The sequence below is a fragment of the Homarus americanus genome, unplaced genomic scaffold (assembly GCF_018991925.1).
Source record: "Homarus americanus isolate GMGI-L3 unplaced genomic scaffold, GMGI_Hamer_2.0 scaffold32871, whole genome shotgun sequence".
In the NCBI taxonomy this organism is placed as follows: Eukaryota; Metazoa; Arthropoda; class Malacostraca; order Decapoda; family Nephropidae; genus Homarus; species Homarus americanus.
The window spans coordinates 1,254,247-1,274,838 of NW_024748870.1; the positions used below are offsets into that span (position 1 = coordinate 1,254,247).

The window sequence follows — 20,592 nt, forward strand, 5'->3', positions numbered from 1 at the left end:
TTCCTCCTTGGCTGAATATATCAGTTCCTATTAATTACACTCCTGTTGGTAGTAAGCAAATCTTAATCACCGATGTGATGAGATGTGTCACACTAGAAACTATTAACAGACACATAGAGTATTAAATCAAGTGAATGTTATGCAGACAAACAGAGGTAGAACAGGCTGTGCTATTGTAATATATAAAGAAAAAGAGATGATAGTGTCAAACAAGCAAAGGCTGAACTGCTGGGCCAGCACAACACAAACTGAACTAACTGGAATCTACTTAGCTACATGCTACCTTAAAGAAAATGGAGGTGGGGTGATATTCTGGGACTCTCAAAGTGCTTTGAAATCAATGAACAGGCCGTCAGGTTCAATGTCTAAAATTGTATGTGATATTAAAAGAAATGTGATAACTGCCAATGAGAACAACTCTCGTATCGAATTTGTGTGGATTCCGTCCAATGTTGGAATTACGTAGGTATCATGACCGTGCTGATAGACTGGCCAATGAGGCATGTAAGAAAGAAAATGTTGACCGTGACCTTGGCCTGTCCAATGCTGTACTTAAAAACATTCAAGTCAGAATCATGAACTCTGATCTAGAATAACTGAGAAATGCAGAGACCTGGCAGTTGCAGCATTAGTAAATGTGACAAATTTTGTGACGAGAGGTACCGGTATGGCCAGCATAAGGACAGAACCAAACAATGTGATGTAGTCGTGGCCAGAATTAGGGTAGGATACAGACACAACTGGCAAGTTAGTAATGCTGTACCCATACCAGGGGTGGATCAAATACAATTGTATTTGTATTCTAATTGTATTTAAATACATTTTCAATGTACAGTATTTGTATTTGTAATTGTATTTTGGCACCCAGAAGAAAAAATATTTTGTATTTGTATTTTGACACTTGTTGGTGTTACAGGCAGTAGGCTAGTTTATGGATACTGCCTTTTGCCTCTTCCATAAACAGAGGAAAAATTGATATTTTGTATTGCTACTTACAGACAATTTGTGAGGATGAAAACACTTGAATTTGTTTTATTTTTGTAATTTTGTTTATTTTTATTACTGCTATTGTTATCTGCAAGCAGTAATATTGTACATTCTGAATCTGTTGTGCATCTTTTCCCGCTCGTTTTGAATTTAAATGCAGCGCCGCTTTTCCGTTAACGCTTGGTCTGACTCGCTGTCGCTGAGTTAGATCACAGTCTCAGATCGAGCGTCAAGGAAATAAAAGTATTTGTATTTTTACATCTTAATTTCAGAAGTATTTGTATTTATATTTGTATTTTTGAATTAAGGAATAAAAGTATTTGTAACTTTGCATCATAATGTCACAATTATTTGTATTTGTATTTGACCGCTAAAAATCAGTATTTGATCCAACCCTGACCCACACCGGCAAACTCAGCATGTAAATGTGACACTGTCAAAGACTTCAGGCCACCTGGATTAGTGTATCATGAACTTTGTAATTGCTACATTGACTCAGGGGTGCTTGGGGACATTCTTGCTGTTTAACCCAAATTTGCTAGCCCACACTGATTAGTCTTCAATTAGAATGTGACCAGGGTTGGATCAAATACTAATTTGTGAAATCTCGTACTGAAGGTATAGCTAATGCGGTAGCATATGCATTGTATCGCTGTAGACCTTTCAACTGTCATTACGAATGTCATCTGAGTTGACTTAGCTTATTATATATTTAAAATCACATTTCTTTTGATTATTGATTGTTTGCCCGCAAAAAAAAATCTTGTTTTTAAACTGGTTCACCACAGGATCGCATTTGAAAGTCTTTCATTGCGTAAAAACTGTGTAGTATCCATTTCATGACATATAATTAAAACATAAATAAATAGAAGAACAAATAAAACATTATATATAGATTTCTATTTCAATGTCTCACGGGGAATGAATGTAAAATAAATAATTTAATTAAATAAACTTCATAATACAGGTTGACAACCCTTTATCCGAAATTCCAAAAACCGAAAAGCTCTGAAAACCGAAAGTTTTTTTTGTGGAGCAAATTTTTTTTTTTTTAATGGGTATTAGCCCACCCGGGCACAGGTCACTGACCCACATCGGGACCTGGGGGGTGAAAATGTAATGGTAATAATAATTATAATAATACAGGTAATAATGATAATACAGTAATAATAATAATTATTCATAGTAAATAAAATTTTTAATAAAAAATACACAAAAATAAAATAAGAATGATAACAATAATAATAATAATAATAAAGAAATACAAGAATGAAAAAAGATCAAAAGTGAGAAACATGACCTAGACCTATGAATTATTATTACGTATTATTATTATTCCCGTATATCTCGACCTACAAGACAGAATTTGAACAAAAAAAAAATCAGCCCAAAGTTAGGGGGTCGTCTTACGCACCAGAGATAAAATTCTTACCTCTTAAATACAGTCGACCCTCGTTAATTCGGACTAATGGGGGGGGAGGGTGTCTGTTTTAGCTGATTGTCCAAATTAACCGATTTAGGGGTTAATATCGCATTATATTTCAAAGTCATTGTTTTCGTCACGATTTTATCCCACTTTCCACTGTAATACGTAAGTAATTTCAGCAAAAATATTACATTTCCGTGAATGTATTATATCAAGCACAGTATGAATAGAATGTCATTGTAATATAACAGTTTCAGCAGAACTACTATTTAATTCCGAGAATATATTCATTCAGGCGCAGTTTAGGTAAAATATACATGTGCTGCAACAGTTTTTTAACTGAAAACGATTCGAAAAACACGTACCCTCTAGCCCTGTTCAAGGAGAGGACTGGGAGAAGCTGTTTGGTGCTGCAGACGATGACAAGGAAAATGATTTGGATGGATTTTAATAAAAATATTCAGAAATATGGTAACGTCGTATTTATTCAAGTCAATTAGGAAAGAATATTATTGTAATACAACAGTTTTTTAACTGAAAACCAATCGAAAAGCGATTACGGTAACATCTTTTGAACAAAAGAAAGCGAAAGTTATTGTTTTCGTCACGATTTTCTCCCACTTTCCACTGTAATACGTACGTCATTTCAGCAAAAATATTACATTTCCGTGAATGCATTATATCAAGCGCAGTATGAATAGAATACCATTGTAATATAACAGTATTTTAACCAAAATCTATTAAAAAAAAACGAGTAACTTCTCTTGAACATCGGAAGGTTAGGTAAAATCTTTTGTTTTCGTCATGTATTTTATCCTATTTTACATTAAAATACATCATGTTTCAGCAAAACTACTATTTATTTCCGAGAATATATTCATTCAGGCGCAGTTTAGGTAAAATATACGTGTGATGTAACAGTTTTTTAACTGAAAACGATTCGAAAAACACGTGTACCGTCTAGCTGATTGATACTCAACAGCTGGTGGTGCATCATGCGTCGTTGTAAACAATAGGAGGTTGAAGTAGATTACCGGGTATTATATTACGTGTGAAACATCAAAAAGGTTTTTATTACCGGTATTTTTTGTAGATCAATGAGAACTGTGATACCGTATATGATATGATAAGTTAGCCTATGCTAAGAACTTCAACATAGACTACTGAAAGCACGTTGTAAGGTAATTTAGCCTATTGTAAGTTGGCGAGCTTCATTTGCTGAAGAAACTGCACAACTTTTCATTACTAATTGGTACATATTTTACGTTTCCATTGTTTACTGGCAGTAAATGGTAAATATTTTCCATGTCTGAAGCTAAAAGTTGCATCCCCTCCCCCCCACACTAGTGGTGAAGTTGTTACATTTAACCAAAAAGATGCTGGTGTTTTATCCCAGCAGTGGGTGGACCAGCATTTTAGCTTAAGGTCTACGTAGGTAATATTCCTAAAAAAAAAAAAAAAAAAAAAAAGTTCGTTCAGATTTTGTCCGAAGTCCGGATTAAAGGGGTCCGAATTAACGAGGGTCGACTTTATTGCGGTTTAGCGTGTCAAGATTGGTGATGGAAACATGGTAAACCACTCACAAGGTCCTACCACTAATTATTTTATTCTGAAACTTACGTTTGGGAAGCTGGATTAAAATGAAGATTACCGGTATATTAAAATAATAAAAATGTATTATAGACCAGTCTAACATACTGTATTATTCCTCGCCTAACGCCAAGTTTCACTTTTAACCCGCGCTTTATCATATGCGTGCCTCACGAGAGCTGGAACCCTCACCAACACGATTTTTTCCACATATAATGGTGGCGTCCTGCCTCGAGACGCTTATTTTTAGATTTGCCCCACCCGCCCACCCCGCCTGACTGCCTGTTTCAAGCTCACAAATCTATGTTAAATTACCTGCCGAATAGCACTTTACATTGCTGAATTTTATACTTCAGGATTTACTTGAATAATATAAAACATCATATATATTTCAGTATTAAAACATACAATTTTAGATAAAATTTTTCTTCTAGGTAACTATGTTATCTTTTGTGCAAAATATATGACATTTATATTCAAAGGAGTTCCTTTGGTCTTACATGAATCCAGCAATGTCAATTATTATATTATCCTAACTTTTTAATCTGAGGTATTATTTAATACTAAAATGTTAATAACCTGAAGGCATATTTTTCAGGGGGCAGGGGAGGCTGGGACTGACCGACGCGGTTGGGCGAGGGGGAGGCAAGGGTAATTGATTGGACAGAGTAAAAATGTGAAGATTTTTTTTTTTATTAACTGAAGATATTTGTTTTAGCTCATAAAATTCATACAAATTACTCCGGTCAGAAGCTGAGAATTTACTACAAATTCTCTATATTTAAAGATATCATTTCGAATATAAACATCATATATTTTGCATTAAACATACAATTTTTAGATAAAAATTTCTCCTAGGTAAATCTTATGTTATCTTTGCAAAATATATAATATTTATATTCAAAAACATTCTGGTCTTGAAGGCGAACTGGCAGCAATGTCAATTGTATGAATCCTAACTTTAGTTTGAGGTATTATTTATTAAAAATTTGTGGTTTTCCTGTAAAAAATTTCCAGGAGGAAGAGCTGGCAGTGTACTGTAGTGTGAGAGGGGAGGGAGCTGAGTCCATTATTTGAATGGGACATTAACCTGGCGCACTGTATTTTCTATTTCTTCATATTAATTCAGTGTATGTACCATCATAAAAATTAAGATGTTATTTTTACTATTACAACATAGGTATAAAAGTTTCAAAAAGCGTGGAGTTGTCGGGCCGGTTTTATTGGAATTAATCCCATATGTCTTGTTGTTCGATGAACGCGATTTCACTTTAACGCGGACCCTCAGTTCAATTTTACCCATGCTTATGGTACAACTGTACTGTAAAAGAAACAATATACCCCGTAATAAAACATGAAGCCGCTATCATCATCCCCATCCCCATTTTTAAGCAGGAAGAAAGGAAAGTGACTTGACTGTAATCGCCAGGGTTTTTAGCCGGCCCTTGTGTTCGAGGTGGTCAGTAATGCATATCTGTATATTTTACTGATCATAATACTTCTATCTCCTATAAATAACTAATTTAAATTTCTATTTTTTACAAAGAAAGAAAATGAAAAGACGCATAAATTCTTAAACCACCGACAGTGCAAATTTAGGGGATGAGAAATGATGAACAGAAGTCAGGCTATGGATCTTGAGTTATCCCACGATCACCATAAATTTCTTTGGTCACCCCCACCTACAGGTATAATGGTAGTAAATTAAAGAAAATACTTGCAGTGTGTTTAATGTATTACAGCATATTATAACAAATAAATAAACAAATAAATTCCATAAAATCATTTCAAGTAAATGGAAATATTTTACCACACCAACATTAGTTCCAGTTAAATAACCTGACGCCATATGAGTCACTAGTACACCAGCCTCAAAATTGATGCCAATACTTGAAGTGAAATTTGGATTATTTTAAATAAAATCAACCAAATAAAATGGAAAGATCAGGAGGCAGAAAGCATCATATTGTATGTATAAGAAGTTGTCAGAAGGAAGAGAAACAATTGAAACTCTGCAATTGTGTGTAAATGAGGCAGAAAGATAAATCAGCAACCTAAGACTTCAGTCACAATTTCGTGATACATGTGTGTGCTAGTTCACTTATTAGACAATACTGTACATTGTGCTTCCAATATCTTCCCAGGCAGTAGAATTTCCCTTGCTTGGTAGCTGCCTAAAACTTTTTAGTAATATTACTTTTTGATACAACATGATAGCTCTTAGACAAACAAAAAGTTATTTACACAAGACCTCTTTGAGAACAGAGGGGTGAGGGGGAGGGAAGAGGGAGATAAGCACACAAGTAGCCTGGGCTCTTGTGAAGCTTCCACTACGAATTAGAAATAATTCATTTAAAATTTATATTTTTTACATAGAATATTCATACATGTAATACTGTGATTATAAAAATAAAATAAATAAATAAATAAATAAATAAATATATATATATATATATATATATATATATATATATATATATATATATATATATATATATATATGTATATATATATATATATATATTTGTAATGTATGTAGTAAGTATGTACAGTAATCTTTTCACTCAAATCCTAATGAAACACTATTAACTAGAATACGTAGCTGGTTGAAGCAAGTTTATAAATTAAAGAAAATACTTCTAGTAGTGTGTTTAATATATTACAGTATGTTATAAATAAACAAATAAATTCTAAAATCCATTTCAAGTAAATGAACAATTGTATTCTACACAGACATTAGTTCCGTTAAATAACAGGACTTTCAAGAGTCACTAGTGTTTACACTACACCAACCTGTAACATTTGATGCCATTACTTGAAGTGAATTGGTTCTTTTATTTTAAAAAACCAAGGATGTAAACAGCACTTATCAGTTTGGGATGGTTGGTAAAGGACTACTGGGTCAAGGGGGCTCCCAATGGAAGTGTCACATTTGGGGGTACCGGCCTTATACAGCTAATAGGCCTAAAAAAGCTACTTTTAAATGGAAATTTTGGGGGCTGTCTGACACACACCCCATCGCCTTTGTAGGCCGTAGAGATATACGGATGACAGATAGTAGTACCCCATTTACGCGGGTCAATTGGAACCCACAGGGTAACGCGAAAGTGAAAACCACGTAGTGAACAACAACAGAACATATGATTAATTCAATAGAGACTGGCCCGACTCTCAAACCCACTTTCCCGACATGAAATTTCTGAATATACACACATATATATATATATATATATATATATATATATATATATATATATATATATATATATATATATATATATATATATATATATATATATATATATATATATATATATATATATATATATATATATATATATATATATATATATATATATATATATATATATATATATATATATATATATATATATATATATATATATATTAGTTCTTGATTTTATAAGTGGCAGGGCTGAAGTAAACACTTTGTTGGTTTTGTTTTATTGTAGAAAAATATAGTTTCACAGGTACTGAGTTCAATTGAGAGTACCTTCTCTGCTAAGGGAAATGTCTTAGTACACTTTTATGGTAGAGCACTTAAGTTTGGTGTTCACTGGGTAACAGGTGATATGATAGTCTCTCTCTCTCTCTCTCACCAAGGAGAGGGAGTTGTCAAGCGTTCCTCACAGGATGTTGTTGTTGAAATGTGTTTCCCAGCTTGATCTCGCTCTCTCCATGGAGGATATGTCAACTCACCAATTGATTCATACTCATGGATGAATGACTTGATGAATATATGGGTAATATATATGTGGGTAAATTTTTATATAATACAAATTATGCTGTTACATTTGTTTTGAGTTGGAATAATTTTTTTCGACACAAATTCTCTAGTTCAAAGGCTAGGCAGAAGCGGAGGTTGTTTGCTTACGAGTTGGAATCGTGCAGATTTGAAGGTGGCTCTAAGTTGTTCTCTCTGCACATGAGGACAGTGCTGTCTTCTTTCAGGGGGGTCGAGTGTCAATGGGAGAGAGAAGAGAAGCCGGAAGTTGGAGGACAGGAGTGCTGCTTTAAGCATGTTGCAGGTGTGAGATGCAGTTATTAGAGGGGGGTCGTATGCATACTTTTTCTCAGCACATGAGGACATTGCTGTCCTTTTTTAGAGGGGTCGATTGAAATATTCAGAAATTTCGGTGTGATATGTAGAGACGTTAGTACGTAAATAACCAATGCTGAGTCACCCTAAGCTATGTGGCAGGTTGGCTGGGCGCCAACAGCGCTTACCCACACGTAATGAGAGCTTTTGGAATTAGGCCTCTATAATATTAAATTTAATTTACCGAATTAATGGACGCAAATCATAAAATTTAGGGACTGTTATTAAATTTTAAAATTATTATAGATCGTTTCTCAGTTTAAATATATTACGTGTGTCCCAACGAAGCTATTAATTGTGCGGGAAAATAGTCACTAGGCAGTGCTAACGCCTTGGGGAGACGCGTTCTCTAGGTCTCAGTCACGCAAAAGCGATCGGACAGAAAGGACGTCTCTGCGCATCCGTCCAGGAAAACGATCACTTGGTCTGGTCTCCTTGTGTATACGCCATTCAGTTTGCAAGTAAGTTTTATTCGACCTCAGACAGGGTAGATAGGGCAGAGAAGTAGTTAACAATAGCTAACAGAGTTTATTGCAGAGCTTCTGAAGAACGCACTCGATTGATGATTGCCGATTAATGGTTGACGCGATCGGAGCAGTTTGTCACTGGTTAGCGAGTTTTTAGCTGGATCTTCCCGAAGTGAACGAGTGCCCCTGACAGCTAACTACGTGGGACCAGCACCCGTCCTTGGCTGATGATCGCTCTGGGTCACCAAATCTCCCCCACCTTGGTTCACAACACCACATATCTTCAGCCAGTTTAGTGAAAACCTCTTACTAACGGGAAAGAAGAACCCCCCTCAGCTGGACAGAGTTCATCGGCTGGCAGTCGCCCTCTTCCTGTTCATGGATGTACTGAGTGTAAAACTGAGGCAGTCTGAGTGAATGAACGGTCACACATTGAGACCAGGAGTCTAGTGGGTACTTAGAGACATTTTATCTCCCCAGTATGGGTGTGCTGTGAGCATATATGTGATGCATGTTTACGGCATATGGTGGTAAGGTGTGAAAACAACGCTCCTCATGGTTGATTTTCACACGTGAGACGTAAGAATTCCTATCCAAAGTTGTGAAGGGCTTGTAGTGCCTTCAAAATACGGGTGCATTTGGAACCTATGTGTGACGCATGTTTACGGGTGTTGGTGGAGAAAAATATTCATGACTCCTGAGATCTAGAGAAAGTACTGACAAAAACAGCGGAGCACCCACCTGCCTGATGGGTCATGAGTGATTTTCTCGGGTTTCTTATAAATGCCGGCCTCCTTGGCAGGTTAGTAGTTAAACCTTTTCGGGTTATTGAACAGCTAGGATTGTAGTATTTTGTGGGTCATCCCAGACAGGCTATGATTGATCCATGTGTGTAGTTAATATTTCTTTATATTTTGATACTATTTCTCATGACTGATACTATCTTGTTGTGTGTAGTTAATACTCTTTAATATTTTTTATACTATTTCTTAGTGACTGATATTATTTTATGGAATGCCCTCAAGGCATTGTTCATTTATTTCTTAATAATTTTGATACTATTGTTTTTCTAATGTTTGTGCCACTAAGGGATGTGAGATAACGAGGGAACTATTTCAGATGAGCTCCTCATTCTGGTGTAAGTAGCACTGTTACCTTAGTAGTTTCTCATAAGTCATTTAATATTTCTACATAATTTTGATATCATGCACTGTTAAAAAAATCTTGTAGAATTTACAGAAAATTCACTGGTTATATTGTTGCCAAACATTTTCTGTATAATTTACAGAGATTCTGTATATATTTTTACATAAAATATCTGTTGACTTAACAGATTGTTGGAAGCTCCAACAACTTGTCCCTGAATACGAATTCGCAACTTTCGATTTACAGCAGGTACCTACATTGCTGCTAGGTGAACAGGGACCAAGGGGACTAGGAAGAGTGTCCAAAATACTTCCGCTGGCCCGGGAATCGAACCTGTGACATCTTGCTTGAGAGGCAAGAGGGATATTACTCCTGCCCCCCCCCATGTTATGATGTGGCCCTCTTTGAAATAATGTAAACAAACACGGACATACGACGACCTTGAAGCACAAACAACCGCCAACCACATATTCAGTCATTACATATAGAAATAATAGCATTAACATGCAATTTTAAATGTTCTTTGCGTCATGAAGTGTATATAGTATGATAAAATGTCAGTTTATATTGATAATTAAACAAATTGAAACGGAGAAAAAGAGTGTCTGAAATATTTTACAGAACAAAAAAGTAATTCAAATTACTTCGTTTTCCTGGTCGGAAATACAGAAGAAACATGTAAAAAATACTGAATTTTCTAACAGTGTATGTATAATCTTTGTTCCCCAGTTTAGTGTTTAAAGCCATGCTAAAAGGTGAACAAATGTTGGTGTACCATTATTGATTGTGTCTGTAGTGTTGGAGGGAATAGAAGTGTCAAATTTTACAGTGCGTCTCATTCACCCCAATCACAGGTTCTATCTTTGCACGGGTCAAGGAGAATATTTTTTTAATTAATTGTGTTTGTGCTGGTCTGGGTTTTTCTCAAAAGGGGCGCTTCCACTGCATTGCCATCCACTATACTCAGAAACCCCAACTATTTTCTAGTGAGAGAATCCCGACCGGTTATATATATATATATATATATATATATATATATATATATATATATATATATATATATATATATATATATATATATATATATATATATATATATATATATATATATATATATATATGTGTGTGATATTCTGAAATTTTATATCGAAAATTATGGAGCTGTCTCACGCATACCTCATGGCAAGTCAAAACAAAGACTTCGCGCAGCGTTCCAAGCAGCCGAATGAAGGCGCCAGGAATTAACTGCGTGTCTCCCTAGGCCTAAGAAATTAAATGCACTTTATCAAATTAATGCATTCACTTGTGACGAAGTTAAAAGACAGCTATAATATTAACAAAGGTTATCTTGGATTGTTTTCCAGTTCAAAATATGTTATGTGTGTCCTTAGGAAATAATTAAAATATGAGACTGCTTGGTGTTGTGTCCTTAGGAAATAATTAAAATACGAGAGTGCTTGGTGTCATGCGGTCACGAATTAATTACATAATTATCGGGAAACCGTAGAGGACAGTCGCGCCCGAAATAAAATAACGTAAATAAATATTAAAATAGTGCCAGTCTTTCCCTCAAAAGAAATACAGGATAATCAGGGAATATTTTAAGATTTTAAAATAAATAAGTCCCTCAAAGATGTAGGCATGTTGAAGACGGACATGGGTCATTCTATACTGGTCACTGTGGCAAGCAGACTGGTCATACCCTGCTCGTCGACAGAATCGTCCATGTGGCCTCCTTATCTTGTAGGCGCCTTCAACCGTGTTCACAAGGAAGGCCAGATCGATTGCAGTCATAGTTTAGATAGGGCGGGGAAGAATTTAGCAGTAGTTAATAAAACCTCCGATTGTTGGCGGCGAGTCGCCACCTAACCTGACGACGAGGACGAGCGGGTTGACGGGAATGTTGTGAGCGTAGGGATGATAAGTCCACGAGGTCTGATTTCACCCGGATCTCCGAGGATAGACAGAGGGGGCAACACAACACCACAGCTAAGAGACCTTATTAGGAAGAAAAACTAGATTGCTCTTCTAACTGGGGCAAGGTACACATGTTTGTACTGAGACCTGACTTAGCTGGGCGGGATTCGACTGTCTCTCTCCCCCTCCTATAAAGTAATGGAGAGTGAGCTTGCCCTGGGTGCAGAATGAGTGAAATGAAGGGTTAAACTCTGGGAGCCAGAAATTCCCATGGTGTAAGTGAGTGCTAAATTCCCATGGTGCTACTGGATACTAGGTACCTTCATCTCTTTAACTATGAGTGTATGTGTTTGTCTAACGAATTCCTGGTGTGAGATCAACGACCTGATGGTTGATCTTACACTCTAAACGTGGGAATGTGCCTTTTAAAGAATTGTTTGGTGCTTTGCATATACTGTAGTACCACTTGAGGTAATGGTGTATTCTAGGCCAGTGTTGTTGAGCACAGTTACCGGTATGGTAGAAAAAGCACACATGACTCATGAACCCAAAAGTAAAGTAATAAGAATAAGCGGATGAGTCGCCCCCTGGCGAGTCAGGAGTGATTTTCGCGGTTAACAAATAACTTTAGGTTTTCCTGTATGTGCATGTTGATTTGGGCTCTGATGATGTCAGGCCATTATGACCAGTTACAATCTTTAAGTCATGTGCAGTATAACAAATTTAGAAATAATATTTCTAGTGGTTAATATTATTTTGTGAGGGATTAGTCCACATGTATTATTTTCTATTATGCAAGTAATATCTTTTGTTGTGCTATTAATGGTGGTGTATGGTGATATAGGATGTATTGAGGGATTAATACACATGAATTAAATTGTCTGGTGCAATTAATATATTTTTCTTAGTGCTGTGAGGGAGGTCATATCATTACCAGTGCGTCTCTTTAACCCCAATCTCAGGAACACCAGTCCAGGTCACGGTAAATACTTAAATAATTTGGTTTGTGCTGATTCGGTATATATAAATCCATATAAATAAACCCCAATAGGAATTTCCGACCGCTTACACACACACACACACACACACACACACACACACACACACACACATACACACACACACATACACACACATATATATATATATATATATATATATATATATATATATATATATATATATATATATATATATATATATATATATATATATATATATATATACAGTATATATATATATATATATATATATATATATATATATATATATATATATATTATATAGTAGTCCGTATCATATTACTGTGTAATAGGGTATGTGTCATAGGAGGGAAGATCAGGTAAAAACTAATGGCCCATCACTTTTTGGTAGATTTTAGTGTATATAAAACAACAATTTCAGCTCTAATATTTTGCAACCTTTTTGCTAGGTAAATTTTAGCGTGAAATTTATCGAAAATCTAACGTACAGCTGCATTAGTGCATTACAATTAAATAGTGAACATTGCTTTCTGACTTCATTCTTTCACAACCCAACTAACAATATTTTTTTTCTGTTTCAGATTCTGATGCATTTATAAGTTGATAATATTTGCGATGGCTGCTTGTGTCAGGACGAGGAACCAAAAATCCAGCCATCTCAGTCACTATCTTGGGTCTGGGAGAGAGCTCCTGAAGTCGGAGTTGCCTACATTGAGATATGCTTTGAGATACGGTGTTTTATTCAGGCAAATCAGTGAAAAGAACCAAAGAACTTACACAAACAAAGACATTGCCAGTGATATGACCAAAGCTGTCTTGGCATTATACACCTGGCTAACGCTCAAATTCAAGCCTCCAGTCATAACAAGTCAGAAGAAGATTATGAGAGACTGCTAGCTGTGTTAAAAAGGCAAGAGATATTCTCTCTTGGGAGGAAAACTTGCAGTTAAGGACAGCTTTGCCAAGCAACTGACCAGTTATTTGACATAATTACTTGCAAGTGCCCAATTGTTTCTGTCCTGAGTTTGGATGCGATCGTGACTGTAAATCCGAGGCCCACATCTCCTGTATTTGCAAGCGTGAACTGAAGATTCCTGTGGACGAACTGGCATTGCCGCTAACAGAGAGAGAAGACTGGGTATAGGGGCTCTCAAGTGATTTCTAGCCAAGATATTCCGGAGTCCAAGAGACAGGAGGCTGCCACAGAGAGACAGAAGAGGAGAAGAGTTGCCGAGAAAAAGAGACTTGAGAAGGCTCAGGGTGAGGTAAAAAAGGCCGATGATTGGAGTCAAGCTGATTCAGAGTTTAATGACTTCCCCATGGCTGATCCGAGTGCTGACCAGGAGAATGGTGACTTTGTCCCTAACCCAGAAAATAATGATCCCAAACCTTCCAGGCATAAGATTCGAAATAGGAAAGATATCCCGAGCATAGCTCTGGCCAGCATGCGACACCACACTGGTCTCAGAGAAACTGCAGAGATAGCAACAGCTGCCTGGATTGACGGTGGTTTGATAACACCTGATGATGTTCACCTGGTGATAGATCATAACAAAGTAAGGAGAGCTCAGGAGAAACTTGTCAGTAACCTAGAAGAGGAGTTTGATAAGGGGATAAGAGAAAATGGAATCAATTGTTTGTTCTTTGATGGGAGAAGGGATGACACTAAAGTGTTCATGAAAGTTGGAGATTCTGACAAGTTGTTCCCTGCCAAGGTGAAGGAGGAACACTACTCCTGCTGCAGTGAACCAGGAGGGAAGGATTTGTGGCATTTCACTCCAGAGAAAGATGACATCAGGAAACCAGCTGAGATAGTGGCAGATAACATTGTGAACTGGCTAAGAGAGAGGAACGTAGACCAGACCCTGCAGGCCATTGGAGGGGACAGCACCAACACGAACACAGGGTGGCAAGGGGGGGTCATACAGTGGATAGAGCGGAAGATTGGGAGGAAGCTGGTCTGGATTGTTTGTGACCTCCACACCAACGAGTTGCCACTCAGACATCTGATCCAGGAGCTGGATGGCAAGACTCTTTCAAACAACAGATGGTCTGGTCCTCTTGGCAAGATGCTGACTCTGCCACTGAGTTAGAAATAAATCCGAGCTTTGAAAAATCACAGTTGGCCCTCCACTCGTTGAGCTTGCACATACTGTCATTGACGACCTGAGTACTGACCAGTACTATGGTTACATGATTTGCAGTGCCATCAAAACTGGGGTCATGCCTGATAGACTTGCTTACCTGCAGATAGGTCCAGTTTCACATTCTACAGTAGGTGGCTCACAACGGCTCTCAGGTTCTGCAGAATTTGGGTCGCTCATCATAAACTGAAAGGGAACCAGCTTCACAACCTGAGACTTATCCAATTCATCGTGAGTGTCTACTTGCCAAATTAGTTCAACACCAAGGTCAAGTCATCGTTCTCCGAAGGTCCGAGGCATGTTCTCTTCCAGCTTGAGCTCCTGAGGAGTCAGCCAAGGAAGGTTGTTCAGATTGTGGAGCAGACTGTGAGGAGATCTTCCTGGTATGCTCATCCCGAGGCAGTTCTGCAGACAATGCTCTGCAGTAACGATGAGGAGGAGAGAAGAGTGGCAGTCAAAAAGATCTTGGATATGAGACTTATGAGAGGATCTGGGCATGACGAATCAGTTGGTGACGATTCCTTCAGGGTCAGGAAGACTCCTGAAGTCAATCTAGGTGCCAAGACCCTCACTGATCTCATAGATCTGGATAACATCCAGGCTGGCAGTGAGCCCCCTCTTACCTGCAGCCTCACCAATGTTCAAGTCAGAGCTTTCCTGGACAGCCCCATGCATGTCCCTGTCTGGCCCTCGCACACCCAGAGTATAGTTAGTTGTGTACAGCAAGTGAGCGAGGCCAGCAGTCACGTGTACAGCCAGGAGAGGAGGGAAGGCTACATCCGAGCTCAGGTGGTCAGCAGGGAGGTGATGAGTAGAAACAGAAGCAAGAAAGACATGTTCTCTATGGTGTGCAGCAACACCGGGTCGTAGTAGTAAAACCGGTTTTTGTATTTGATGATTTTGATTTCTAAAGGAATATTAAATTTAATAAATGTGTCAAGATCATTCGTTTCACTATTCTGGATCATTTTCATCCTAATAAATTAACCTGATACATTTACTTTACTTTAAATAAGCTATTTAGTGGTGTTGGTAAAGGGGTGGGAATACTGAATTTTCATAAGATTTCAAGTTAAAATTTACCTAGCAAAAAATGAAAACTTTTCAAATCTGAAGATATCACATGATTCTGCACATAGAACTACATCATTAATACCATGGGCCGATTTTTCAAACTAAAAATAAAAAAATTCGCCTCCGTATGACACACCCTACTGTGTAATATACTGTACACATACTTGATGAATTTCTCTGAGAACAATTTAAGGCCTTTTATCAGCACGAGGCCACGCTTTGTCATCCACAACGCAGCACGGACTAAAGTGGCTCCTGAGGCGGTGTAAGGAAGGTTTACATACACGCTGAATCTTGAAGTAAATATATTGTTCTGTTATTGCGTCAAGCCAAAACGGACGTACTGTATGTGTATTATTAATGAAAGTTCAATTTTTTCACCTGCAACTATTATCATGAAAAGGACAATATTCTTAGCATTATTTGCTCTTAAGCATAAATCCATTTACTTTGATAAGAGGATACTTGTAGGCAATGTTCTTAAGACAACACCAAAGTCAGTTACGGTACTACAAAAATATTTACCTGGGTTGCCTCAACATATCTTCCAAAATAATCAACATGGTGTTCATCATGGAGAAGGTCCAGTGGGAGGTTAGGAGGTCACCCACCTCTGACAGGGGTAGGCAGGTGACAGCAAGGAGCCTCGTCGACCACACCAGAAGCCGGCCCTTGAGGGACCACTCGGCGAAGGCGGCGAGGAAGGCTGGGTCGTCGCTCACCACCACCACCGTCACGCACCATGACACCTGCCGCAGCTGGTGACGTAAACATGGTAGAGGTAATGTGAGAGTGACCTACCCACCTCAGCAGTAATGTTAGAGTGACCTACCCACATCAATAGTAATTGGACAGTGACCTATCCACCTCAATAGTAAAGTGAGTTACCTACCCGCCTCAATAACTATGTGACTGACTTACCCGCCTCCGTATTAGAGAGTGACCTACTCTCCTCATTAGAAATGTGACAGTGACCTACTTGCCTCAGTAGTAATATGAGAGTGACCTACCCCTCTCAGTAATTATGTGACCTACCCTACCCAGTAGTAGCATCACACTGACGTTCCCACCTCAATAATAAAGTGTCAGTGACCTACCCGCCACAGTAATAATGTTAAAGTGTCCAGCCCGCCTCAATAGTAATGTGAGTAACCTACCCGCCTTACTAATAATATGAGTGACCTCAGTAATAATGCGAGAGTGACCTACCCGCCTTACAAATAATGTGAGTGACCTCAGTAATAATGCGAGAGTGACCTACCCGCCTTACTAATAATATGATTGACCTACCCGCCTCATGAATAATGTGAGTAACCTACCCGCCTTACTAATAATATGAGTGACCGACCCGCCTCAGGAATAATGTGAGTGACCTACCCGCCTCAGGAATAATGTGAGTAACCTACCCGACTCAGTAATAATGTGAGCAACCTACCCGCCTTACTAATAATATGAGTGACCTAGTAATAATGTGAGCACCTACCCGCCTTACTAAAAATATGAGCGACCTACCCGCCTCAGTAATAATGTGACTCCACCCGCCTTACTAATATATGTTAACCCGCCTCAGGAATAATGTGAGTGAGCCTTACTAATAATATGAGACCTACCCGCCTCAGCAATAATGTGAGTAACCTACCTGCCTTAATAATAATATGAGTGACCTACCCGCCTCAGTAATAATATGGTGACCTACCCGCCTCAGGAATAATGTAAGTGACCTACCCGCCTTACCAATAATATATTGACCTACCCGCCTCAGGAATAATGTGGACCACCCGTCAGCAATAATGTGAGTAACCTACCCGCCTTAATAATAATATGAGTGAGGTAATAATATGAGTGACCTAGCCTCAGGAATAATGTGACCTACCCGCCTTACCAATAATATGTGACCTACCCGCCTCAGGAATAATGTGAGTGACCTACCCGCCTCAGGAATAATGCCTTCAGTAATAATGTGAGTGACTACCCGCCTTACTAATAATATGAGTGACCTACCCGCCTCAGGAATAATGTGGTAACCTACCCGCCTTACTAATAATATGAGTGACCCACATAATAATGTGAGTAACCTACCCGCTTTACTAATAATATGAGTGACCTTCCCGCCTCAGGAATAATGTGTGAGTAACCTACCCGCCTTACTAATAATATGAGTGACCTACCGCCTCAGGAATAATGTGAGTAACCTACCAGCCTTACTAATAATATGAGTGACCTACCCGCCTCAGTAATAATGTGAGTAACCTACCCGCCTTACTAATAATATGGTGACCTACCGCCTCAGGAATAATGACCTCCCGCCTCAGGAATAATGTGAGTAACCTACCGACTCAGTAATAATGTGAGTAACCCACCCGCCTTACTAATAATATGATTGACCTACCCGCCTCCAGGAATAATGTGAGTGACCTACCCGCCTTACTAATAATATGAGTGACCTACCCGCATCAGTAATAATATGAGTGACCTACCCGCCTCAGGAATAATGTGAGTAACCTACCCGCCTTACTAATAATATGATTGACCTACCTGCCTCAGGAATAATGTGAGTAACCTACCCGCCTTACTAATAATGTGAGTTACCTAACCGCCACAGGAATAATGTGAGTAACCTACCCGCCTTATAAATAATATGATTTACCTACCCGACTCAGTAATAATGCTAGGAGTAACCTACCCGCCTTACTAATAATATGAGTGACCTACCCGCCTCAGGAATAATGGTGACCTACCCCTCAGTAATAATGTGTGAGTAACCTACCCACCTTACTAATAATATGAGTGATCTACCCGCCTCAGTAATAATGTGAGTAACCTACCCACCTTACTAATAATATGAGTGATCTACCCGCCTCCAGGAATAATGTGAGTGACCTACCCGCGTCAGTAATAATGTGAGTAACCTACCCGTCTTACTAATAATATGAGTGACCTACCCGCCTCAGTAATAATGTGAGTAACCTACCCACCTTTCTAATAATATGAGTGATCTACCCGCCTCAGTAATAATATGGTGAACTCCGCCTCATTAATAATGTGAGTAACCTACCCACCTTACTAATAATATGAGTGACCTACCCGCCTCAGTAATAATATGAGTGACCCACCCGCCTCAGTAATAATGTGAGTAACCTACCGCCCTTACTAATATTAAGAGTGACCTACCCGCCTTACTAATATTAAGAGTGACCTACCCGCCGCAGTAATAATGTGAGAGTGATCTACCCGCCTCAGGAATAATGCGAGATTGACCTAACCAACTCAATAGTGTTGTGAGAGTGACCTGCCTACCTCAATAATTATTCGGCAGTGACCTACCCGCTTTGCTAGCAATATGAGAGTGATCTACCCACCTCAGTAGTAATGTTAGAGTGACCTACCCGCCACAGTAGTAATATAAGAGTAACTTACCCGCTTATTAGTAATGTGAAAGTAACCAACCAACCTCAGTAATAAGATATGAGAGTGACCTACCCGCCTCAGTAATAATGTGAGAGTGACCTACCCTCCTCAGGAGTATTGTGAAAGTGACCTACCCGCTTTTCTAGCAATGTGAGAGTGACCTACCCTACTTATTAGTAATGTGAAAGTGATCCTCCCCGCCTCAGTAATAATGTGAGAGTGACCTACCCGCATCAGTAGTAATATAAAAGTGACCTCCACGAAATATTAGTATTGTGAGTGACCTACCCGCTTAAGTAATAAAGTAGGAGTAACCTACCCGCCTTAGTAGTAATGTGACGGTGACGTACCCGCTTCAATAATAATATGAGTGACCTATACGCTTCAGTATTAATATCAGAGTGACTTTCCCGGTTCAGTACTTATGTGAGAAACATACCCGCCACAGTCATAGACTGAGAGTGGCCTACCCGCCTCAGTATTAATGTGAGAGTGACATACCCGTTTCAGTAGATACTGTAGGGGTGACATACCCGCATCACTAATAATGTGAGAGACATAACCGCTACAGCAGTAATGTTGTGGTGACCTACCCATCTCAGTATTATTGTGAGGCTGATATACATAAGAACATAAGAAAATAAGGAGTCTGCAATAGGCCGGTTGGCCTGTGCATGGCAGCTCCTGTCGAGAGTTACAACCACTCTCTATCATCCATGAATCTATCTAGCCTCCTTTTAAGGCTTCCCAGCGTTCCACCACTTACTACAAAATTGCTAAGTTTGTTCCACTCGTCCACCACCCTATTTGGGAAACAGTTCCTTCCTATCTCCCTCCAAAACGTAAACTTATCCAACCTAAATCGTTGCTACGAGTCCTATCCTACTAGGATATTATAAGAACTTTAGCGATATCGCCTTTATTGATTCCTTTCACCAACTTAAATACTTCTATCATATCTCCCCGCACTCTTCGTCTTTCTAGGGAATGCAAGTTTAGTTTCTTTAACCTTCCTTGATATGGAAGGCTTCCAAGTCCCGGAATCATTTTCGTCATTCTTCGCTGCACCGACTCCAGTGAATTGATATCCATTCTATAATAAGGACACCAGAACTGAACCGCATAATCGAGGTGCGGTCTGACTAGCACAAGATATAGTTGCAATAAGACCTCTGCACTCTTATTACTTACACTTCTAGATATAAAACCTAATACTCTGTTGCCTTATTTCGAACATTAACTCACTGTTTTCTGGGCCGTAGGTCAGGGCTTATAAGTACCCCTAAGTCTCTTTCACAAGTCGACATCTCTAGGTTGATGTTGTTAAGGC

The 20,592-nt window shown here is 38.5% G+C and overlaps 1 protein-coding gene across 1 annotated transcript in view; it reads right to left on the minus strand.

Annotated features, from left to right (window-relative positions):
* The window catches only part of LOC121853116, a 52,449-nt gene that overhangs the window by 5,797 nt on the left and 26,060 nt on the right, over positions 1–20,592 (minus strand). Inside the window, exons 5-6 of the mRNA XM_042347057.1 lie at positions 16,380–16,612; positions 16,019–16,147 (exon numbers count right to left, since the gene is read on the minus strand). Of these exons, the coding sequence (XP_042202991.1) occupies positions 16,019–16,147; positions 16,380–16,612 (362 nt within the window). The remainder of the gene's footprint in view (positions 1–16,018; positions 16,148–16,379; positions 16,613–20,592) is intronic.